At 57.3% G+C, this 24,774-nt stretch overlaps 1 protein-coding gene across 2 annotated transcripts in view; it reads right to left on the bottom strand.

The window, feature by feature from the left end:
* SLC66A2 (solute carrier family 66 member 2) overlaps positions 1-24,774 on the bottom strand; it is a 51,877-nt gene that overhangs the window by 14,557 nt on the left and 12,546 nt on the right. Inside the window, exon 4 of one of the 2 annotated variants that reach the window (XM_080820848.1) lies at positions 21,153-21,206. The exons of the other annotated variant lie outside the window; for it this stretch is intronic. Coding sequence (XP_080676974.1) covers positions 21,153-21,206 — 54 coding nt within the window. The remainder of the gene's footprint in view (positions 1-21,152; positions 21,207-24,774) is intronic. 2 annotated transcript variants of the gene reach the window in all.

Here is a 24,774-nt window from a genome sequence, read left to right as displayed (position 1 = left end):
TTCCAAAATTTTATGGACGCTGCGAGTCATAAACCGAAGCAGCACAAGAAGCCTGAGGAAACCGCGTCATCGTGACGATCTCCAAACGAGGAACAAGCGGAAACGACGGCGGCCGCGAGAAGACAGCTCGCCGCAGAGCCACGGAGAGCGCGGCCTCGGCTCGCCCGTCCAGCTCGCCCAGGCAGCGAGAGCTCCCCTGCGCCGACCGAGAGAAAGACCCGTCCGCTCAGACCGTCAGACCTCTCGGAAACGTCTTCCAACGTGAAGGGGGGTGATAAAGACTTTTTTACATTGAAAAGCTTAAAAAATCCATCATCAGAGACCCGCGGTGCCAGAAACGTTCGGGAGAAGGAGCGCGGCACCGGATGGGAGTCCGGATCTGACGCCTCCGGCAAGGACGTGGTGACAAAGTGGGTAGATGTATACGATGTTTTTCTCATAATTTAATTCTCTTTAATAAGTGACTTGAACAAAAATAAGAACAAAAGAGCGGGGGTTCCGCAAACGCGAAGTACACCCGCCCAGTGATGGACGGCAGAGACGGGGCGAGCGGACCCAGCCGCGGGCCGGGCTCTCAGCAGCACGCGCAGGGCCCGGGCGCCCCCCGGGGCAGACGGAGGGAAAGATGACAACCGTAAGCCCCACGCCAATGCCCATGAATGGATACGGAAAAAGAGAGATTAAAGTCAGCAAAGAAAATTAGAAAGTATTTTGAACTGAATGTAATGAACTTGGAGGCAACGTACAAGTCCACCGCGCCGCTGTCAAAAGGCTCCTGGCCGCCCGCTCGGCCACGATGCCTGTGCCGGAGAGCAAGGGTGCGGGAGGGCAGGGGAGGAACAAGTTGCAGCCACCGGGAGTGGGCGCCTGGGCGGCTCAGTCGGTGGGGCGTCCGGCTCTGGGTTTCCGCTCAGGCCGTGAGCTCAGGGTCGTGGGATCGAGCCCCACGTCGGGCTCTGTGCTCAGTGGGGAGCCTGCTTGGAAGTCTCTCCCTCCCCCTCTGCCCCTCCCGCTCACGCTCCCTCTAAAAACAAGTCAATCAATCTTTAAACCCAAAGTGAACAGAGAAAAGGAAGTAACAATAACAGAAACCAGTATCCAGAAAATAGAAAAAAGAGAAAACCAGTGAAACCAAAACGAGACCCACCATCTCTAGGCAGGTAAGAGAGAAACTGTAAAGGAGTCAAGATGAAATGAACAAAACAAGTAACCACATACCCATCAGGAAGCTGAATGTGAATTAAAAACTTCCCACAAAGATAACTCCGGGCACAGACGGCTTCACCGAGGGACCTTACAAACTCATCGAGTAAACCGAAAAGTGCGGAGTCACTCCCAGACCACTCCACGGCGCCAGCATCGCTCCGACACCAACACCAGATAAAGGCATCGTAAGCGAACCACAGACCAACAGCTTTCGTGAACGCAGATGTAAGCGCTCGGAAGAGGCTGCGGCAAATAAACTCGCACACAGAAGGGTCAGCACCTCGTGACCGAGCAGGGTTCGTCCCGCAGCGCGAGGCTGCGTGACTGCCCAGGAACCAGTCACGCGGTGCGCTACGTCTTGGTGAACTAAAAAAGGAAAACATACGCTCATCTCAACAGATGAAGAAAAAGCATTTGACAAAATTCCACACGCAGTCCTGATTAACAATGGAAGAATAAAAGGGAACTTCGCAACCTGAGGACAAAACACACAAAAACCCTGCAGCGAACCCCACACCCGTGGGAACACCCTGAGACCGGGCAGCCTGAGATCGGGACCGGGACAGGAGGGCTCGCCAGCGCTGCTCGACACCACACCAGAGTTCATCACAGCGAAGGGGCAGGAGAAATGAGACCCATCTGTCTGGGAAGGAAGAGGGAGCACCATCTCTCTTTGCAGGTGACACGATCATGACCTTATTTTAGAAAATACTGAAGGAATCCACTAGGACCCATTAGTTCAGCAAGGCCGCAGACGGTGAGCTCAGGATACAAAAAACAAATGAGTTTCTAAGCACGAACAGTGAACAATGAGGAAGAATTTAAAAAGCAAAACCGTCTAGGATACCACCGAGTGTGAATCACTCAGGGATCAGTCTGACGTGTGAGACCAGCACACAGTGAAATTCAGGAAGACACACACGGCGCTCGTGGGCCGGAAGCCTCGGTATTCTGTGTGGGTTCCCAGACCAGCCCTGGGTTCAGTGATTTTTCTAGAAGGACTGACACGGGAAGAGCTTAACTCCTCCAGCAACAAACTACTGACAACAGGTATCAGGCTCCACCAAGGAAGCTCCCGGAGACTCAAAGCCCAGAGTTTTTACTGCAAACGCCCTTCCTGGCACATCTCACAATCCCAACTTCCAGAAAGGAAGCAGGTGTCCAGCACGTCCCCCATCATACCCACGGTCTAGGCACAAAGAGCCACTCCCCCAGTGCTGGGACAGAGGCCAAGTCTCCTAGAAATCCGGATGCCAGCCCCGGGCCAACTGTGCACACAGGCCTTTCTAAGCTGCTGTGTGAACACCTTCTGCGTTACTGCAAAGATGTCAGTTTCCCCCCAATTAATCTAAGACTCAAAATAATCCCCAAACCCTAGCATGTTTTTTGTAGACATTGACAGACTGAGTCTAAAATTCCACAGAGGCACAGAGTCCAGAACAAAGTCGGAAGACGAACCCTGATTCCAAGACTTATGGCCACGGCAGCGTGGTCCTGACCAGGGACGGAGGAATCAGACGCTGACCTTCGGTAAACACGGGAAGGCAACTGAGCAGAGAAAAGACAGCGTTTGGACAACCATATGCAGATACAGGTCGTAGCTATACCTCACATCGTCAGCAAAAAGGAACTCAAAGTGGATCACAGATCTAAACGTAGAACCCAGGGGCGCCTGGGGGGCTCCGTGGATGAGGCGTCTGCCTTCGGCTCCGGTCATGATCCTGGGGTCCTGGGATCGAGTCCTGCGTCGGGCTCCCTGCTCGGTGGGGGGCCTGCGTCTCCCTCGGCCCCTCCCCCCGCTCTTGTGTGCACTCACTCTCTCTCACTCTCAAATAAATAAATAAAATCTTTAAAATAAATAAATAAGTGTAAAAGACAGAACTACAGTTATACGAAGGTTTCTGATACATCAAAAGCGTCACTCATAAAAGAACAAACTGGTAAAGTGGATTTCATAAAATCAAAAATGTTAAAGAAAAAAACACCCCTCAGAACTCGGTGAGAACAGTGTTCCAGCTGGCCGATCGGGACCTCACCAGCGAAGATGCAGAGACGACGGCTGGCCTGGGCCAAGGTGCCCAACATCACCAGTGAGAGGACAAACACACCGAGATGCCTGCACGTCCCTCCAAGGCCTGCAAACAAAAGGAGGCGCAGACTCGGTGTGGACGGGGTGTCGGCCAGGAGCCCGCACGTCGCGGGCGGCGTGCTGGGCGGCACTCGGACACCGTGGACGGTTTCCAAGGAAGCCGAACCCACTCACCGTCGGGTCCGGCCGGTGCACGCCCACGTGTACCCCGGGAAGAGAACGCACACGGTCGTAGAAGGACCTGTCCACGGACGTTCTGAGCAGCCTTATTTGGACCAGCCCCACGGCACGGCTCCAAGGCCCGGTGCCACCAACACCAGCACGGGCGAACCACTCACGCCGCAGCTCAGACACACTGCAGGCAGCTCCGCCGCGTGGACAGAGCCAGCGAAACAGGGGACACGCTGGACGACTCCGTCTGCGCCGAAGTCCAGTCAATGCAAGTGGACGTGCGGGGGAAGCGATCAGTGGTGCCTGCTCGGGGGAGGCAGCTGGGGTGACAGAGGGAACTCGTTGCGGGGGCAGGCACGCTCGGGCTCTCAGACCGCACTGGGGAGGGTGTCACAGGCGCGCATCCACACTCACCCAAACCGCACACCTTGATACAGGCTCGCCGTGTGCTGTGTCTCAGCAACATGGGGTGGCCCACAGGGACTGGGGAGCCACGGAGCCGCACGGTGGGGAGAAGAGCCCCCAGTGCTCAGGAGCCGCCCCGGGCACCGTCCACGCCGCCAGACCACAGGCTCCCGAGCTACATCCTGGGGCGACTACACAGGATGGCAGCTGTACTAGGGATTTCCACAAAAGCGGAGAAGAGCCCCTTCCCGGCTGAGACCCCTGCTGCCGCCCAGGACCCGGGGCCTGACCCCCCACCCCAGGCGGCTGGAGGGACGTGCCTCCCCCCACAGCACAGGCCGCGGGCACTCCGTCTGGGCTGGCCGTCGCCCCCCACGCACCCGCACGTCCTGCGAGCGTCCCCGCCCTCCCAGCCCGCCTCGACGCTCGCCCCAGGCCACACGGCCGCCCAGTGGGGAAGCCCAGCAGCCCCGCCTCCGTGATCCAGGCTTTCCCGTTTGTGTTCTCTGGCCACCCCGGGCTCTCAGGACCGCACACCCCCCAGACCACACGACAGATCCATTCCCGTGGGACGCGACCCTCGGTTCAACGCTCCTTTTTTTCCCTCTACTGGGGACCCCACCTTTTCGGGGGGAGATATTCCTGAGTCTCTGGGGTTACGGGGTGGGGCGGGTAGCCCCGTGGCCAAGCGCAAGAGGTACCCCAAGCGACACGGGCCTCGGCCGGCAAAGCTGGGGACGCGGCAAGCTGCCCGGTTTCCCAGCTCTGTACTCATGGGCACGGCACTGCACAAAGCGTGTCCACAGAGCAGAAGCCACGTCTGGCCCCTGACCCCGAGGACACCACCACCGACACCAAACTCCCCGTGCCCACCTGGCACCCTTCTTCCCAATTCCTCCCCAACCAGAAATTCGGCGGGGGAAGGCGGTGCCACTCGTGACTGCCAGCATCCTTTGCCGGGGTAGGAAGTGACCGTCCCACACGCAGAAGTCCCGGGAGCCGCAGGGGCCCATGGCCCAGGGACCCCACGGGACAGTCCTCACCAGTGACACGTCTCTGCAAACAGCACCTTGGCTGTGCCTCAGCGCAGAACAGCAAATACCGTGAATTCGTCCCAGATTCTCCCATTTTAACAAGGAAACACCGACATATGCGTGACCCAGCCACCCCCCGTCAGTGACGTGAGGCTGGATTTCCACAAAGTCCCAATCTGGAGCAGAAGTGCGGCTCGGAAGTCGTCACGGACCTCAGCCCGCCCTCAGCCCGAGTCCAGCCTTCCCGGACGAATGCCCCTCCCCCAACAGGCCTGCTCTGCCCCGGGGGGTGGGTCACCACCCAATGGGAAGAGAGGCTCTACCTTCTGTCCATGACAGAAGCAACCCAAGGGCAGTTTCTAACCCTGGTCAGTAATCTTACCCAAGAATACTGGACAAATACTCTTTTAATATCATTAAGAAAACAAACAGACCAAGCCGGAAAGAACCGTAAACACGGCGCACAGAAGCGGTGAGAAGGACACGCCCCGGGCACCCCGCGGCCACGCTCAAGGGCTCCCGCCACCCTGACCTCCCCCCGAGGCCTGGCCCGGCTTCTCGGGGCAGCCTCGGCCACCCACAAGCCCGCACCCACGCACTGGCAAAGGGCCGCCTGGGCCGCGCTCGTGGGCATGCGACCGTCGGGCCGCCGCGGGGTCAGCCGGCCCGGGCTGAAGATCGGCACGGCGCGAAGGCGGGGGCCGCGCCCCGGATCAGGCTCCGGAGCTCATCGGGGGGCCCCGCTGCCCGACGAGGGACCTGAGGTCAGAGGGGCTCCCTCCGGGTCCCCTCCGCCACCGCCTCTGCCTTCTGGACTCCGGGAGTCAAGCAACACCCCCACCTCAGCTCCTCCTCAGTGCCACGGCCAGGACCAGGGGACCCCAGACAGTGGCCCCTGCGGGGTCCCCAGAACCTGGTTGGTCTCCACCACCTGACCCGTCCCCACACCAAGCCGGTCAGTTCTCCTGCGGCCGCTGCGGGGAAGACGACGCATGACCAGGTCCGTCCCCTAAGACGGCAGGGCCAGCAGAAATGAGACGACGCTTTCAGGAATCCAAAAAATAAGCATCATCTAGAACTCCTGGGACAGCTGGAGAAGCAGCATTCTTCCTGACTACGTACGATTCACAATAAAACGACAACCCAATTAAAAAGTGGCCAAGGGACCCAAACAGACACTTCCCCAAAGTCACACAAATGACTGAGAAGCACGTGAAAAGACGCCCAGCAGCACCGGTCATCAGAGAAAGGCCGGCCACGGCCGCGCTGAGGCCCCACTCCGCAGCGACCACGGCGGCGAGCAGAAACACAGAAGTGTCGGTGCCGACGTGGGCAGACTGGAAAGTGGGCGTGCAGCCGGCAGGAAGGCTGGACGGTGCGCTTCGGGGAACCGTCTGGAGTCCCTCACGTGCAATCACGTGGAGTTACTGCCCGGCCAACGATCCCACCCCACGGATGTCCCCAAAGGACCAGAAACATACGTCGTATAAACTTGTACACGAACATCCACAGCTACGGGACACACGAAGGTTCACCGATGGACGAAGGGGTGAACGTGGTGTGACGGACCAGTCAGCCACGGAATGTCACCCGGCCTCGGGAAGGCAGAAGGCACCACGGATGAACCTGGAAAACACTATGCTGAGTGGAAGGAGCCACAGACGGGTCACTCCCTCACAGACGGGTCACTGTGACAGGAAATATCCAGACCAAGCAAATCTGGAGACAGAACACAGACAAGCGGCTTCCTAGGGTTTGGGTAACAGAGAAATTGGGAGGTAAAGGGCTCCTTTTGGGGGGGATGGAAGTGTTCTATGATTAAACATTTTTTTAATGTAAATAATCTCTACACCCAACAAGGGGCTTGAACTCGCAACCCCAAGAGTCTCATGGTCCTCTGACTAAGCCAGCAAGGTGTCCCAAGAAATGCTTGTAATTAGACAGCGGTGGTGATTATACACCATTGTGAATGTATTAAAAACCACTAAGCTATGTACTTCAAGGTGATTAAAATAGTGAATATGATGCAAAATTTATCTCAAAAGGACTTCAAGGGTAAAGTTTATGGTATGTGAAACACATCTCAAAAAAGAAATTTTAAAATCTAGTAGAGGACAACAGTTTCAACGTATATAATGTTTTATACAGAGAGATACAGATATAAACATCCACTTCAGTAAGTGTACTTTCTAATGCTAAAGTTAAAAATACTTCTCTTAAACTTCAAGTAGAAGGTGCTGTCATTTTTTTCCTGGGCAATTTAAGATAAACTCAGCAACCCATCCACCCATCACCTGGTCTGATACACTGCATTAAATTAAGCAGTAGGGAAAGAAAAGTGGAAATTATATAAGAAAAATGTCAGCTGAGGATAATACTGGGTAAATACAGAAGGCATGAAATGAGAAAGAAGATGCTTAAGAAGAAGTACAGATCCCCGATCTGTATCGGAACCAACTTCCGTGCTTCTGAGATTCCTATGTCAAAAGACTTTTCATTAAATATTTTTTTTTTAGATTTTTTTTTTATTTATTTATTTGTCAGAGAGAGTGAGCACAGGCAGACAGAGAGGCATGCAGAGGCAGAGGGAGAAGCAGTCTCCCCGCCGAGCAAGGAGCCCGATGTGGGACTCGATCCCAGTACCCTGGGATCATGACCTGAGCCGAAGGCAGCTGCCCAACCAACTGAGCCACCCAGGTGTCCCATTCATTAAATATTTTTAAAGTAAACTGAGAGAGAAGAGAGTCCGGCTTCCCTCCCAGAAACATTGGCGCTATACCTAGGCTCAGGAGCCCCTAGGTGACACCTGCCCCCCTCCCCCAGGCAGTGTCCCAGAGAGAGGCAGGTGGCCGTGAAGGAGCTAATGCTCCAGGTACAGAAGGGCGAGGACAGGGGACGGATGCCCAAGGTACCCAACAGGGTCAGCGGACCTCACATTCCAGTATTTTCACGACCCACACACCAAACTCAGACACGGCGTGTTTTCTAGACAAGACTTGAAAACAAGGCATTTAGCCCTGAACAGGTGTTTCCGGGGCTGGGGGACTGACCAGGTCCCTCCCGGACACTTTCGGCTCTCCCTGCTTTTTCACTGCCTCTTAGAGGAGAACGTCCGAAAACCCTACTTGTGGGAAGGCAGTGGCTTCCCCGGATTCACAAACTCCTTCCCTTGCCACCAGCCCCCCAAGGCTTCACACTCAGTCCACTGCCGTCCAGATTCAGAAGCAATTTCACCATCTGGGGAACGTGCACAGGGAGTCTGCACCTGGGTACAGGGGACGGTCCACCCGTGGGCGAGAAAGACCCGATTTCTGATCCGATGCACCTTCATCCTCCAAAGGCACGGGGTCCTTCTAAGAGGACGCTGAGCAGGCACCGTGCGAAGAGCAGGGACTTTGGGGGAGTTTCTGAGTCAGGAGCGAGAGCGCAGGAAGAACACGGTCGTGCTGGCTTCAGACACGAACGCACAGCTGCGCCCCAGGGCTGCACTCGGCCTGGGAGACGGGAGAACAGAGCCCACAGGGGCCACGATGACACGGACGGCCCCACAGACCCCCCGTGGACGCCACCCACAAAACAGGTGTGCATGCTGAGCGGTAAAACCTTCCCCTTCGCTGTCTCGGCTCACGCCCCCCCCAGCCCCCATCAACTACATGCTCCAGCCACACCAGACCCCCTCCCCATACTCGCCCAGGCAGCCCCTCCCCTCTGGAGCTGCACAGAACCCTCTGACCGGGAGAAACCCGCTTGCCTGCCTGAGGCCACCCCCAAATTAGGCAGCCGCCCCCGGCCACCAACCCGGAGCCTGACACACCACGTGACCCCTGTCCTCAACTCAGACCCCCCGGAATCCCGCCTGCACGCCAGCAGATCGGGCCTGCCAAGGCCCTAGGCCCTAACCCTAACCCTAGGCTGGGTTTTCGGGCTTCCGTCCCACGAGGCCTGGCCTCCATGTCCTCCAGATTGGGGACCCCGGAGCCACACCCCAGGACTCCGCCTGCCGTCCAGGAGGAGACCGTGCCGTTTGGAGCCGCGCAGAACCCTCAGAGCGGGAGACATCTGCATCCCCCCCGAGGCCACCCCCACCTTCGGCGCCACACCGGGCTGACGCTCAGCCGGACCCCCTCCCTCAACTCTGCCCCCAGAAAGCTCCCCTGCGCGGGAGCCCTCACGGGAGCTGCGTGTCCCCAGCCTGAGTCCCCAGATGGCGGCGACATGCACCGAGCCCGAAAGCGCTCTCAACATCGGGCGCGAGAGTGGCCCGGATCGCCGCACAACACCGGCCGGCTCAGACCTGAGCCCACCCCCCACCTGTCTCCCCAATCAATTCTCTCATCACTTCCCCCCTGACCCGAGCCCTCTCTCTGCCCCCCAATCCCCTCCATCCCTCCCTGTCCCCCAGCCACCCCATCCCCAGCAACTCTCTGTTCCCCAGGCCCTCTCTTTTACCCAATCCCTTCTCTGTCCCCTGGTTCCCTCCCTCTCCATCCCCCAAGCCCCCCTTTCTGTCCCCCAGTCCTCCTTTCTCTCCCAGGGCCGTCTGTGCCCCAGGCTCCCCGCTCCCCAGGAACCCCGACCCCCACCCCATCTTTCCCCAGAACCCCTCTCTCCCCCAAGCCTGACTCTGTTCCCCAACCCCGTCCCCCAGACGTGCTCTGTCCCCCAGCCCATCTCCCTGAGGCAGGAGGTCAGGTTAGAGAAGGCTTCTTAGGGACAGACTCTAACCACCGTCCGTCAGGCTGCTGTGAGGAGACAGAGACCTTCTTTCCGCAGCCTAGAGTTCTGGAATTAGGGCCAGCTCCGTCCGGCTGAAGGAGGGGACCCCTTAAAGCTCAGACAGCCACGCGGACAAGGGAAGCACTCCAGCAGGGGGACCAGAGCTGGCCCATAGTCCCTGAAGGAACCTGGCGTGTGAGCTGGCCGCACCCACGGCTGATGGTCCAAGGGGGGAAGGAGACCCCCAGGCTCCGTCTTCCTTCTGCAGACTCCGAAGAGCAAACTCTAGTCCTTTCCACTGCCTTCCTAACCAGGGAAGCCCAGTTACACCTGGGCCCTCTCCTCACGACAGCCCCCCCAAGGGCCCACAGACACGCCCCGAAGGGACAGCCAGGGTCCGCCCAAGCCAGTTCCGAGTGAACAGGTGGTCTGGGAAAGAGCCCCTACTGCTGGGGTCACGGCCAGTCCTTACAACTGTTGACCCCTGCCCTCCATGCCCCATCAGATGGGGCACCCTCTTTCTCAAGGGAGGGAGGGGGCCCCACACACAAAGGCATCATCTGGGGGACATCACTGACCCTTCATTCCAAGGACACAGAGGCCACACAGCAGGGCTGACTGTGCCTGAAGCCCCTTGCGGCGCCGAAACCCAGGATGGTCTCACGCCCAAGAAGGCTCTCAATCATCTCATGGGCCGACCAGGGGCTGGGGCGGCATCTGGGGACCTGCAGCCCCCCCAGCCCCCAGCTCACTCAGCTGGAACCCTTCACGTCTCTGAGTCCAGGAGGCACACCTGCAGATGCCCGGCCCCTCTCCAGAGGGCTCTTCGTGTCGGCTCCCAACCCCCTAAGCCAAACACTGGGGGATACTGAGGCAGCGCCACCGGCTGGATGCAAGGCAGCGGGGGACAGCAGGACCCCCCGGCCCCCACCGGGCAGGGGGCAGCTGCCTCGGCCACAGGGCTGAGGGAGTCGAGGGCCGGAGGCTGCTGCTGTCTTAGGGTCCCACTGACTTGGTTTCGCCCCTCATTGCTCTGTGCGGAGCTGTGAAGCCCTCGGGACTGCAAGGGCGCCTGGACACCTCCCCGCACAGCCTTCGGGCCTCGTGGGACTGCAGAGGGCCTGGCCCGGCAGAGAGTGAGGCCGAGTCCAGTCCCAGCGCTGCCCCAGCCGCTGCGGGGGGAATGGCCGGCCCCCAGCTCTGCAGCCTGACCCCTAGGGCAGTAGCGGCAGTCGGCCCCCGAAAGACCCCGTCCCCAGCCTCCCCTGAGGAGCAGGAGCCACAGAGACCCTGGCCCTCCCCGAGGACGAGGACACCGTGGCCCTCACAGGTCGCTTCTTGGCTGGCTTGTCCTTATTAGGGCTACACCGCAGACCCCCTCGGTGATGGAACACTTCCGTACCCCAGAGCGGTTTCCGCTGCAGCAATTTCCACCCAACGCCCAGACCTCGAAGCCCACGAGCACCCCCGTGTGGCCCACTCCCGCCGGTTCGGGCAGAGTCCGGCCTGCCGGATAGAGGCTGAGAAAGCGCGGCAGAGGCAGGCCGTGTTCCCTTCCCCGGGGCCAAAATGACAACCAGAAGTTGCTGGAGAAAGTGGGGTGTGTCCGGGCCCACCACATAGCCACGGGCTCCCCACGTGCCCCGAGAAGCACGGAGAGTGCAGGCGTCCTTAGCTGTTCCCGTCCCTCAGAAGGTGCTGGCCCTGGACACAGGCTCCTGGCCTCTGCCAGCTCTGCCCCCAGGTCCCCAGAAGCTGGGGCGGGGGGGGGAGGAAGCTGTGAACTGAGGGCTGCCGTCCCACGGTCCACGACACACACAGTGTGCAGTGACGTGGGCGCAGCCAGGACCGAGCTGTGGGACAAGCTGGGGCTGTCTCAGGACGGGGTCTGCTGGCTCTGTCCTGCGGGATGGGACCCCCAGCCCCAGCAGGCGGCTCCTGGTGAGGCCCGGCCACTCCCCAGGGACAAGGAGAAATGCAGGTACCGAGAGGGCTTGTCACAGCAGCCACGGCAACATCCCGCACCAAAGCCGAGCGCCCCCGGCCACCGTCAGCCCTGCACCAGAAGCCGAGCTCCCTGCCAGCCCCCGTCACCCCTGCACCAGAAGCCGAGCTCCCTGCCAGCCCCCGTCACCCCTGCACCAGAGGCCGAGCTCCCCCCCGGCCCCCGTCACCCCTGCACCAGAAGCCGAGCTCCCTGCCAGCCCCCGTCACCCCTGCACCAGAGGCCGAGCTCCCCGCCAGCCCCCGTCACCCCTGCACCAGAAGCCAAGCACCCCCCCCGCCTCTGTCACCCCTGCACCAGAAGCCGAGCTCCCCCCCGGCCACCGTCACCCCTGCACCAGAGGCCGAGCTCCCCCCCGGCCACCGTCACCCCTGCACCAGAAGCCGAGCTCCCCCCCGGCCACCGTCACCCCTGCACCAGAAGCCGAGCTCCCCGCCAGCCCCCGTCACCCCTGCACCAGAAGCCGAGCTCCCCGCCAGCCCCCGTCACCCCTGCACCAGAAGCCGAGCTCCCCGCCAGCCCCCGTCACCCCTGCACCAGAAGCCGAGCTCCCCGCCAGCCCCCGTCACCCCTGCACCAGAAGCCGAGCTCCCCGCCAGCCCCCGTCACCCCTGCACCAGAAGCCGAGCTCCCCGCCAGCCCCCGTCACCCCTGCACCAGAAGCCGAGCTCCCCGCCAGCCCCCGTCACCCCTGCACCAGAAGCCGAGCTCCCCGCCAGCCCCCGTCACCCCTGCACCAGAAGCCGAGCTCCCCGCCAGCCCCCGTCACCCCTGCACCAGAAGCCGAGCTCCCCGCCAGCCCCCGTCACCCCTGCACCAGAAGCCGAGCTCCCTGCCAGCCCCCGTCACCCCTGCACCAGAAGCCGAGCTCCCCCCCGCCTCTGTCACCCTGCAGCCCCTGACACTGCCTGTCCCAGTGGGCGCCCCCACTGCCGGGGCCCACAGAGCCTCGTGCTGCATACAGCCTGGGGCTCCCGATGCGCAGCTTCTGCCCAGGAGTGGGGGCCGGGCAGGGCGGCAAGCCTGGCATCAAGTGGTCAGCCCCAGTCCCCGGAGGCTCAGATGCTCCCACAGGCGAGGGTCCCCATGGGAAAAGGCGGGGGGCGGGGGGGCGGGCACGGCCTGGGCCTGCGGCGACAGCCTACCCATCAGAGGGCCCAGCCTGCCTCTTACTGTTGTGTGGCTTCCTGCACAGCGACCCAGACTGTCTGGGCCTGTCCCGCATCTACAAAATGGAGGAATCTCCGTACACTCCACACGGGCCACGCGAAAATTCACCAACTTCTCGTAAAAGACTTAAAACAGCGTCTGACACATACCGAGCGCTCAGCGTCAGCTACGTCAACGACAAAGTCTTCTGTGCAAAATCCTCATGGCCAGGGGACCAGGTCCATGTCTCCCCCGCCCACACGGGGCAGACACACCCGCGCAGCTCCAGGGTGAGTCCCCTGTGCTGCTTCCTAACAAGTCCCCATCCCCGAGCCCAGCAGCGGACCCGCACCATCCGGGAACCAGACTGAGCAGAACGCGGGGACCCGCCAGGCTCCCCTCCACTCACGTCCCAGCTCACGCCCGGCCAGGGGGGTCCATCTGCAAAAGTGCTCCCTTCCCCAGGGGCAGGGTCCACGCTGCTGGGGCAGAGGCTGCCCCAGACACACCCAGGTCTTCCTGAGGTAACAGGATGCAAGGAAGCGCCCCGAGAATCGTGGCAGGACGCAGGGACCCACCGGCAACCCAACCAGACACGGGGTTTAGTCACTGAATGAGGCAGAAAGCCATGAATCCCAGCCCTTATCATCAAACACGGGGATGCGTGGAAGTCTGAGGAGGAGTGGAATCTTCACAAGCTTTCAAGTATCCCCAGAAATAGGTACAAACCACAGAGAGAGGCGTGGGAGCCAGGGCAACAGCCAGGAATGGCGCCACGTGGCCCCTGGTGGAGGGGAAGCCCAGGGGACCAGGAGACGAGCTGCCCCAGGGCCCTCAGTACCCCCGAGGAGCCTCCAGGAACCCCCAGGACCCCCGGGACCCCGGGACGAAGGTCTGGAACTGACCCCCGCGAGCACAGGACAGGAGCACGGGACGGCTGAGCGCACGGGCGGCTCTGGGGACCCGTCCCGCACCGGCGAGCGCACGGTGAGGCTGGTGGGCCGGTCTGAGCGGAACCGCGCCGTGGCCGCAGACGCTAGAATCCTGCCGTCCAGAGCCAGCACTGGAGGGTCTGGGTGTCACCAGGCAGCAAGTCAGACGCTTCCGCGCAAATAGCTGAGAAAAAGCTGTGCACTCCCACCCTAACTTTGTGGCCTTTCAAAAAAAATGCAAATGTTTAAAAATCAAGTCTTCGTGAAAACAAAGCCGCCCTCACTCCTTCCCTCAAAACCCTGGATCGGACTGCCACGCGGCTCTGGTCACACGCCCCCGCCCAGGCACGACTGCTCATCTGTGTGACTGCTGAGTGCCCGCTCAATCTGGGGACACCGTCCCGATCTCTGACCCCACGTCCCTGGGCTCCCACTCCGACGAGGAAGACGGGGTGCCAGGCCCCATGGCGGAGCACGTGGTGCCTCGGGGGCCACCAGAGGAAGCCCAGGGTGGGTGGCCTGCAGGGCTCCGGGTGGGGGAGGGGCTGGTCAGGGGGCAGCGGGCTCTCCAAGGTGGGGCACGGCCACTCTGCCCAAGCCTCCGTGCCCACCCCAGCTTTGACTCTGCCCGACAGGGACGCAGCGGGTTAGCAAAGGGCCACGCGATCCGGCTGCAGGACTAGAGAACTGTGGGCCACGGGGTTCACCGCACTGACCCACCCTTCCCTGCCCACCCACACACCACCCTTGCCGGGCAGGCCTGCCGACCGGCAGGCCACCGCTGTGAGGAGGCGATCCGGGGACCCAAAGGCCCCAGAGCGCCCCCCCGGGGAGCGGAGTATGACTAACCAGTGAGCAGGAACGCCTGCCCTTGTTCAAAAACGCTGTCCTGGGGGGGGCCCACCATGCCCCCGAGGCTGACCCCCCAGCAGATGGGCTGGCCTTTGGCACCCCTGAATCGCAGGACCCTTTCCTCTTACTCTGTTGGCTTTCGGGGTCTTTGTGCTGATGACTGGTGCTCAGCAGGGAATCCCTGCACTGGGCGACGGGAGGGCCCAGGCCCAGAGGCCTGCACTGGCCTCCACGGCAGGCTGCTGGCTCAGGCCCGCGGAGCTGCGGGCGGTGCTCGAGGCCTCCGCGCTGGACGCGGCAGGAAGAGCAGCAGAGAGGCCGGCCGGCCGGCCGGCCGGACCAACTGGGAAACGCAGCTTCTCCGCAGATCAAAACAGCACTTCGGTTGAGTTTCAAGGCTGCTTCTAAAACCTCACCGGAGGACACGACCTTCTGTTCAGGTGAACATCCTGCCCTATCCCCCATCGGACAGAAAACCAACCGTGAACGGGCAGGTGCACCTCCAGGCAGCTCTAAGCAAAACCAGAAAAGCTCCCTGTTCTCCCAGCCTGAAACCTCCTCTGCGACGGGACGGCGGTCGCTCTCCCCAGCGGAACAACGCAGCCGACCGCGTGCGTCCCGTGAAGTGTCCTAATTTCTGTTCAACAGAAGACCGCCTGAGACGCGGCCCGCGGCCCCCACCGCTCCCGGTGGCGGCCACTACCCGCCCCACCCCGCAGCGCCGCGGGTTCTCCAGGGGCAGCAGCCGCCAGCACCTCCCTGACCGCTGACTGCTCCAGGCGAGCACGCGGAGCCCACAGGGCGCTGCTCCCCACCCACTCAGCGGCAGAGGCTGCAGGGAATACCGTCCCCCCACAACCCGCTCCTGGGACCGAGGTCCCACGCTGGGAGGGCCCAACCGCCGCCCCCTCAGTCCCGCACGCAGAAGAGCAGGGGCGTCACCCCAGAGAAGCCGGCGCTGCCCCAGCCCCCCGCCCCGCTCCAGAGCGGGGGTTCCGAGGTCTGTCCCACAAATGGGGCGCACAGGAACAGACCGGTGTGTCGCTCTCCCTAAAGGGAGGAACAGGAGCAGGTACAACCCTAAGGCCTGACGGCAGCGGGGGGGGGGGGGGGTGGCGGGGACTTGGTAGAGGAGCAACCGGGAGCTGACAGCTCGGCACAGCGGCTCGCGAGCCAGCAGACCTGCTCTGCGGGCGTCAGACAACAGCAGCCCTCCTGGGGCACAGCAGCCTTCGAGACTGCCCTCGAGAGCCCCCTGCGTGATGCCTCGTGCCCCCCAGGCATTACCCACCCAAGAGAGCCAGCGACCCGCCGGGGGCCGAGGATCTACTAGCCCTGGGCAGATGCGCACAGGGGAGTGCGACTCCAACGGAGGCTCAACAGGGGGACCCAGGAGGGTCAAAGACAGTGAGACCCACAGCCCTGCCTGGGCTCCGGAGGGCACCGGACGAGCCCACTCACACGACGCATCAGCAAACAAGCCTCCCCACCAGCGTGGGGGCGGGGGGATCCAGGAGTCAGTTGCTACAGCATTTTACAATACAGAGTTTTCAACAAAATGTTTGAGAAATGCAAAGAAATGGGAAAGTGGCCCATACACAGAAGAAAAATAAAAGAACACAAAACTCTTTTTGAAGGGGCACAGCCACTGGACTTAGCAGAAATGACTTCAAAACAGTTACTATAAATATTTCAAAGAACCAAAGAAAATCATAAAGAAGTAAAGGAGAGCATAATGACAGTGTCTCATCATACAGAAAATCAGTACAGGGGCATGTGGGCGGCTCAGTAGGTTAAGTGTCTGCCTTCGGCTCAGGTCATGATCCCAGGGTCCTGGGATCGAGCCCCACATCGGGCTCTCTGCTCAGCGGGGAGCCTGCTTCCTCCTCTCTCTCTGTCTGCCTCTCTGCCTACTTGTGATCTCTGTCTGTCGAATAAATAAATAAATAAAATCTTAAAAAAAAAATTTCACTACAGAGGCTTAACGCTAGATTTTTTTTTTAAAGATTTTATTTATTTGACAGAGATAGAGAGAGAGAGAGCACAAGCCGGGGAAGCAGCAGAGGGAGAAGCAGGCCCCCCGCGGAGCAGGGAGCCGGACGCGGGGCTCGATCCCAGGACCCCAGTGCTCCGTGGAGAGTCTGCTTCTCCCTCTGCGCCTGCCCCTGCTTGTGCTCTCTCACTTGCTCTCTCTCTCAAATAAATAAATAAAATCTTTTTTAAAAAAATAAAAGATCACTACAAGAATTAATATATTATACTGGGAAACATCTGCTTAATCCAGAAGCAAGCAGTAAGCAGGAGAAGACGCACGGGGACAACAGAGAGGGGGAGCGGCAGACACACACCCAAACCCATCAAAATGATATTCAACACGAATGAAGTAAACAACCCAAATCGAAGGGCGTAACTGCCAGAATGAATTTTTTCTAAGTTCCACTATATGCTGTCCGCAGGAAACACACTTTAGATTCAAAGATACAAGTAAGTTTAAAGTAAAAGAACAGAGGGGCGCCAATGGGGGGCTCAGCTGGTTGAGCCTCTGCCTCCCGCTCAGGTCATGACCTCAGGGTCCTGGGATCGAGCCCCGTGTTGGGCTCCCTGCTCAGCGGGGGGCCTGCTTCTCCCTCTGCCTCTCCCTCCGGCCCTCGCTCCACTCATGTATGATGTATCCTCTCTCTCTCTCTCTCAAATAAACAAATAAAATCTTTTTTAAAAAAAAGTGAAATAAGGAAAAAATTTCATCAAACAACAGCAACCATAAGAGGTCTGCAGCAGCTATACTAAGATCAGAAAAAAAAAGAGACTTTAAAACAAAAAAAAAGAAATCGGGGACAATTTATAATAAAGGGCCAATCCATCAGCCAGATAAAAGTATAAACATATAAACAAACACAGACACGCCTAACAACAGTCCTCCAAAACAGAGGAGGCAAAACCCGACAGAAGTGAAAAAGAAAACCAAATAATTCAAAAATAGTGGAAGATTTCAATATACACTCTCGGTCATGGGTGTAACCAGAAAGGGCGAAGGAAAGACGTGAAATCTACGAAACTGACAGTCCCTCCCCACTCCCACCCAGCAAAGGGTGTCATGCATGTGGGACATTTCCAGGACAGACCTTCTGCGACCCCATGAAACCAACCTCAGCTTAAAATGATCAGAATGATATAAGGTCTCTTCTCCAACTACATGGGTTAAGTTAGAAATCAGTTACAGATGGGGGCGCCTGGGTGGCTCAGTGGGTTAAGGCTGCTGCCTTCGGCTCAGGTCATGATCCCAGGGTCCTGGGATCGAGCCCCGCATCGGGCTCTCTGCTCAGTGGGGAACCTGCTTCCTCCTCTCTCTGCCTGCCTATCTGCCTACTTGTGATCTGTCAAATAAATAAATAAAATCTTAAAAAAAAAAAAGAAAAAAGAAATTAGTTACAGATGAAAATCTGGGGATTTCACAAATATGTGCAAATGACACAACATATATAAATTAAAAAACGGGTCAAAGAAGTAATCTCAAAGGAAGTTAGAAAGGTATTTAAGACCAATGAAAATGAAAACACCACATGTCAAAACTTTCAGGGTTCACTGAAAGCATTTATTAGAAAAAGTTTATGATTATACATGCTATACTGAAAAAGAAAAAAGTATCTCAAATCAATAATCTAACCTTCCACTCTTAGGAAACTAGAAAAAGCAAACTAAATCCAAAGCCGTAAGCAGGAGAGAAGGAAACACTAGAATCAAAATAAACACAGGAGAGAATAGAAACACAACAGAGAAAATCAACAAAACCAAAATTTGGTTCTGTGGGGGGAAAAATCAACAAAATTGACAAACCTTTAGCCAGAACAACCAAAAGAGAGAAAGAGAGAAGGGGACTCATGCTATTCAAGTCAAGGACGAAAGAGAAACCACCTGCCCAGAAACAAAAATAAGACAAAAATACACATCAGCAGATTAGACTCAGTGGACACATTCCAAGCCACTAAGAAAAGTAACTAGGTAACTAAGTAAGAGTTACTAAAAAAAGTAACTAAGTAACTAAGTAAAAGTCACTAAGAAAAGTAGCTCAGGAAGAAGCAGAAAGTCTGAAGAGACTTTGTAAGAAGAGACTGACCTGGTAATTTTAAAACTTTCCACAAAGACAAGTCCAGGCCCAGAGAGCCTCACAGGATAATTCTACCAAACATTTAAAGAATCAATAAGCTTGTGATGAGAAGTAAACAAGCCCCAGTGACTGAGAGCACAGCGGGGTGAACACAGACAACGCTGTACTATGACCATCACACCTGCTGAGACTAAAACATAATTATTCTAACCACTACGAAGATTTTAACAATGTAATATGATAACCACCACTATGATGGCAATCATATTACAATATATAAATGTATCAAAGTGAAATGATGTACACCTTAAATTTCCACAATGCTGTATGTCAAATATATTTCAATTAAAAAAAAAAAAAAGCCTCCCATAAAAGAACATAACCAGTAAGCTCCATGACATTGGCCTTGGTGATGAGTTTTTGGATCTAACTCCAAAAGCAAAGGAAAAAAAGCAAAAATAAATAAGTGGGACCACATCAAACTAAAAAGCTTCTGCACAGCAAAGAAAACCACCAAAGCACACAAGTGACTATTTTAATCAAAGAGATAACAGAGCTGGGGCGCCCGGGTGGCTCAGTGGGTTAAGCGTCTGCCTTCGGCTCGGGTCATGGTTCCGGGGTCCCGGGATGGAGCCCCGCATGGAGCTCCCTCCTCAGCAGAGAGCCTGCTCCTCTCCCTCCCTGTGCCTGCTGCTCTGCCCGCTTGTGCGCTCTCTCTCTCTGTCAAATAAATAAATAAAATCTTTAAAAAAGAAAAAAAAAGGACAACAGAGAGCGAGCGTTGGCGAGGATGTGGAGGAAAAGGACCTCTCGGGCACCGCGGGTGGGAACGCGGACGGGTGCAGCCGCCGTGGAAAACAGCACGGAGGGTCCTAAAAAAGTTAAAAGTAGAATCACCACGTGATCCAGTAATTCCAGTACCGGGTGTTTCCCCCCAAAAAACAAAACGACTAATTCAAAAAGATATGCGCACCCCTGTGTTCACAGCAGCATTATCTACCATAGCCAAGATCTGGAAGGAGCCCAGAGCCCGTCCGCCGATGAACGGGCAGAGAACACGCGGTGCACATACACAGCGGACTATCTTTCAGCACGAAAAAGAAACAAGTCCTGCCACTGGCGACAACACGATGGACCCTGAGGGCATCATGCTAAGTGAAATAGGTCCGAAAAACACAAGTACTGTACGGTCGCACGTACACGTGGAGTCTAAGGAAACTAATGACAGTGAGTACAACGACTGACGTTAAGTAGACTTACTACATCCTCGAACCAGATGTTATATGTCAATGACACCTCAATAAATTTTTTTTAATTAATGAGGAATTGACACCAATCCTTCATGAACTTAAAATAGAAAAGGAAAGGGGCGCCTGGGTGGCTCAGTGGGTGAAGCCTCTGCCTTTGGCTCGGGTCATGGTCCAGGGGTCCTGGGATCGAGCCCCGCATCGGGCTCTCTGCTCGGTGGGGAGCCCTGCTTTCCCTCTCTCTCTCTGCCTCCCTCTCTGCCTACTTGTGATCTCTGGCTGTCAAATAAATAAATAAATAATCTTAAAAAAAAAATACTAGCAAACAGAATCCAGCAACTTATAGAAAGGATTACATGTCACGATCAGATGGGATTTATCCCAAGAATGCTATGTTGGTTCAACATACAAAAATCAATCAATGTAGAATAAAGGACAAAACCACATGATCATCTCAAAAGACACAGAAAAGCATTAGACAAACTTCAACATCGTTTCATGATTAAAAAAAAAACACTCAACAAATTCAGAACAGAAAGTTTCTTGCTTCATCTACATGAGGCATCTGTGTAAACTGCGCAGCTTCATCAGGCTCAATGGCGACAGAATGACTTCTCATTGAGACCAGGCACAAGACAAGCATACCCATGCCCACCATTCCTGGCCATTCCTAATTCTAGGGTAATTAGGCAAGAAAAAAAGAAAGCATTCAGATTGGAAAGGAAAAAGTAAAACTACCTCTACTTGCAGATGACATAATCTTACAGGGAGAAATCCTAAAGAATGCACTAGAAAGCTATTAGAACTAAAGAATGAGACCAGCAAAGCTGCAGGATACAAGATTAATATGTGAAAACCAATTTTATTTCTACAACATAGCAATGAACAATCCAAAATGAAATTAAGAAAACAATTCCAGGTACCATAGCATCAAAAATAATAGAACACTTTGTAACAAATTTAACAAAGGCATTCCAAAACGTGTACTCTGATCATCTGTCCCCCCCCCACCAACACACACACACACACACACACACACACACACACACACACAAAATGGGCAGGTTTCTAGGAACTAGTTCATGCTTAAAAATAGCGGGCTATGGGTTGGTTAGTTCGCTGGAGACATGGCCACCTTAGTAAGATGAATCACACACAGAGCAGCAGGACAGTGAGGGCTGAGCGGCACAGAATGAACGAAGCAGAGGGTCCGGGGGCGCCTTGTGCGGGGTGGTACGTACCCAGATGTGACCGCCTGGGGGGGACCTTGATTTCTTCATCCTTATTATCTGCAGCTACAGTTAAAGAAAGAGAAACACAAAAGAGGAAGAGACAGAAACAGGCTGGTTTGAACACTGGTCGGCAGCTGCGGCTCCCAGCCCTCTCTGTGTTTCTTTACAAACAAAAACAAAAACAAAAGACATTGGAACAGAAGGACAGATCTTGGTTTCTGTGTTTTAGGAAATTTACTTCCTGAACTACTTTACCCCCAACCTACCCTCTTCCTGTAGAAGGGCCTGGGGCAGGAGGAGGAAATCTTGGGCGAAAAATGAAAAGTCACCACATTTTCACTTCATTTGTAAGGTCAGAGGGGCCATAAAGGCCACCGCACGGCTGCCGGGCTGAGGGAAAGAGGAAGCAGACGCTACTTCTGTTTCCCCTAAACACTCATCTACAGGCGAGCTTTACTGCGGGTGTCCCAGGGCCACACCCTTCAGAAAGCGGCTGCAGAAAGCTGTTTCCGGAGCACACTCACGGAAACGCCCGCTGGGAATGGGGAGCCGGCTCAACCCGCGCACCTGACACGCGTGTGGCCCAGAGACGGTGCGGCGTCCCGTCCCGCCGGGGAGGAACCGGAGGAGTCAGGGCAGCCGCACCTGACTTAGCGCGAGATGACTCCGTGCTGGGGGAACCCGCTCCTCCGGCAGCCCGGCCCCACCGCAGACGCCCCCACACCGTGCTGCCGGATGGCAGCCCACAGCCCTTGAACACACAGCCAGAGTCCCTGCAGGGTGGAGCCCAGGACGGAGTCTGAAAGACGGAGGGAAGAGTCACTGGGCCCAGTTCCCTGCCCCCTACCCCAAGTAATGAGGCTCCACCCACAAAAGGACAGAATGCAAGCAAACGGCTGGGAGAAAATGCCAGACTGGCTCCGTGCGTGGGGACAGCAGATGCCCACAGACCCTGCTTACAAGGAGTGGCTGCACGGCCCACACGAGGGCTCCCTGGGGCCAGCAGCACCGGCCACAGGCCTCACTTCGGCACCCACTCCCTCCCCAGCTCCCGCTCCAGCAGCTCCTGCCCTTGAACACGCAGGCTCTGCTGGAGTTCTGCAGCTTCGGGATTCTATTTCTCTCCTAAGACCGATGTCACCACTCACTGACACTTCCTCTAAGGATCAGGTTCCAAAGTGCAAGGGGGAGGGGACGAAGGGGACATAGGACACACTGCTTGAGTTGGCTCTGGGTGCGGGCCGGACCCCCACACACCATCTGCCCTCTCGACTCAGGCCACATCATGCCCAGCGGACAAGCAGAGCCCGGAAGCACGCCAGGGAGCAGCGTGGGGCCGGCGGAGGCCCGGGAGTGAGAGAACATGGCCCATCCGGCTCTCTGGGCAGCACCACGGGGGAAGGAAAAGCAGCAGCTGGTAGGGAGTCTCGGGTCAGGGTGGGGAGACTCACCCCAAGGACAGAGTCAAGCCACCTAAGGTTTCCTGGCTACAAAGTAGAGAAACATCCCTGCGCAGGACAGACTGGAGGTGAGCCAGTCCTGAAGCTGAGAGCCCAGGAAGGGACCCATGGTCCATGCTGCCCACGTGGTCCAGGCCTCCCAGCAACGCCCCCACAGTGATGTCAGAGCCTCACCGCTCCCCGCTGGATGCACCCCTGGGTTCCTGGGGACTGTGACCACTCCAGGCTGCAGAGACGATGCTGCATGGGCCCCAAGACCGGATGACAAGAAAGACACAGCTCCCACCGGGTTCTCTCCCAGACCCACCCCCTGAAGCCTGGCTGCCGAGTCGCAGGGAAGCGTGGGCCACGTTAGGAGGCCACATGACCATGTCCCAGCAGACTCCCCAGGCACGTGAGAAGCTGAGAGGAAAGGAGGGAGGGAGGGACACAGAAAGTGAAGGAGACCCGAGCCACAGAGACTCCACCAGGAGCTCAGATAGGAGAACTGGCCGTCCTGAGCGCCAGAGGACAGCCAGGGGATGGCGGGGGGGGGAGGCTGGGAGCTGCCACGAGCCAGGGCACATGTGGTTTCCAGGGGCTTCAGGTCCCCGTCGTGGTGTGAGAGCCACTGTGGGAGGCACGTGGAGAGACCAGTTGGGAGGAGCAGAGCGTGGGGGCCATGAGGGCGAGGGTTCCAGGGCCAGGATGACCCGGAGACCAGGGAACCAGGGGGGTCCAGGCAAAATGGAGACGCGACGGACATCAGTTAGGGCTGTAGGCAGGGGAGACACAGGACATGTGACCTATGTCCAAGGAGGACACCGATTAACCCTTAGAAATGCAGAATGGCTCACAGACAAACACCTTCCAGGGGCTTGGTGGGGGGGGGTCCTCAGCTTTCGTTCTCAGGATGCTATGTGACCCTCCCCCACCCACTTCCCTAGTCAATTCCATCCTGGAGCTTGGAGTGCCGAGATCTGGGGCAAAGTCAGATGAAGGCAACCGCCTGACTTTGAGCCAGAGACGATGTTCTTTCTTCAATAAAAAGGAACCAAGAAGCCAGCTGTGTGCGTATCCCTAAGGAGCCACTCTTCCCAGCGACTCTGAACAAGGTCATCGATGGTGAGACCGTATCGTCCTGGGACCCCCAAGAAAACAACGTTCCGGGGGGCTCCTTACGGAGAGCACCGCGAGCAGAGGGGACGCGAGTCCGGCCATTCTCTCGCTCCCGGGTCCTTGAGAAGCCAGTGCAAGACGCGAGACAAGACGGAAGCTCGGCAGAGTCGGCTGCAGGTCTCACCACACCATCTGCCACAGAGCCGCCCACCCGCTGAGAAAGCCGAACCACCCCCAGTCCCACCGCCGTCCCCGGGGCCAGAGGGCACCTCCGAACGCTACGCGCACATAGCACACGGGCTCCCCGGAGCGATGGCCGGCTCTAGGCCTGCGGCCGAAACAGAAGACAAGCACCTGGAGCATCTTGTCACAAGATCACGAGGGACCCTGGTCCAGGCCAGAAGGTCAGGAGCCAACTGCAGAGGCTCCCAGTGCAGACAGGAGTCAACGGGCCTTCACCAAATCTAATAATGGCAAATCCAGAGAAACACATCAAATGCGGGATTTGAAACCCACACACTCAGAACAGAAAAACAACGTGATCGCTGTTTCAAGACGCCGGGGAACCAATTCTGAAAACCGGCAAATAAAGAGAAAGAAGAAAAGCAATGACCTGCCTTTCATTTATAAATCACACCACTGGGTAACTGAACGGCATTTACGGGGACAGTGTTTCTTCAGAGAAGCCCTCCAGCTAACAGGTGAGCAGAGACGGACAGAAGGTCAGCGCTCTGCAGCCTCACGGCCCACGGGTTAGGCACTGGGCACCTGCCACCACTGACCACTGATCTCCACCACTGACCCGGCCACCACTGACCTCCAACAAGAGACAAGCCGACAATACGTGCGTCCTTGTAGAAGAACACGACAGTCGGCAAAAAACAGAAAGAACCAAACCAGACCCCTAGACCCAAAGATCTCTTTCCAGCGTCCTTCCACACGACACGCCAGAGACAAGAAGACGTGATCAACCACCACGGGTGTGGCCAGCAGCAGCCAGGCTGGGACCGCGTCCGTGCAGGGCGGCTCGACGTCCCCTGCGGCAGCAGGAACCTCGTCCTCGCGTGGATGTG

This window comes from Martes martes (assembly GCF_963455335.1).
Source record: "Martes martes genome assembly, chromosome: 13".
In the NCBI taxonomy this organism is placed as follows: Eukaryota; Metazoa; Chordata; class Mammalia; order Carnivora; family Mustelidae; genus Martes; species Martes martes.
Note: the sequence above shows the minus strand (reverse complement) of the source record. Positions and strands in the feature narration are given on the sequence as shown.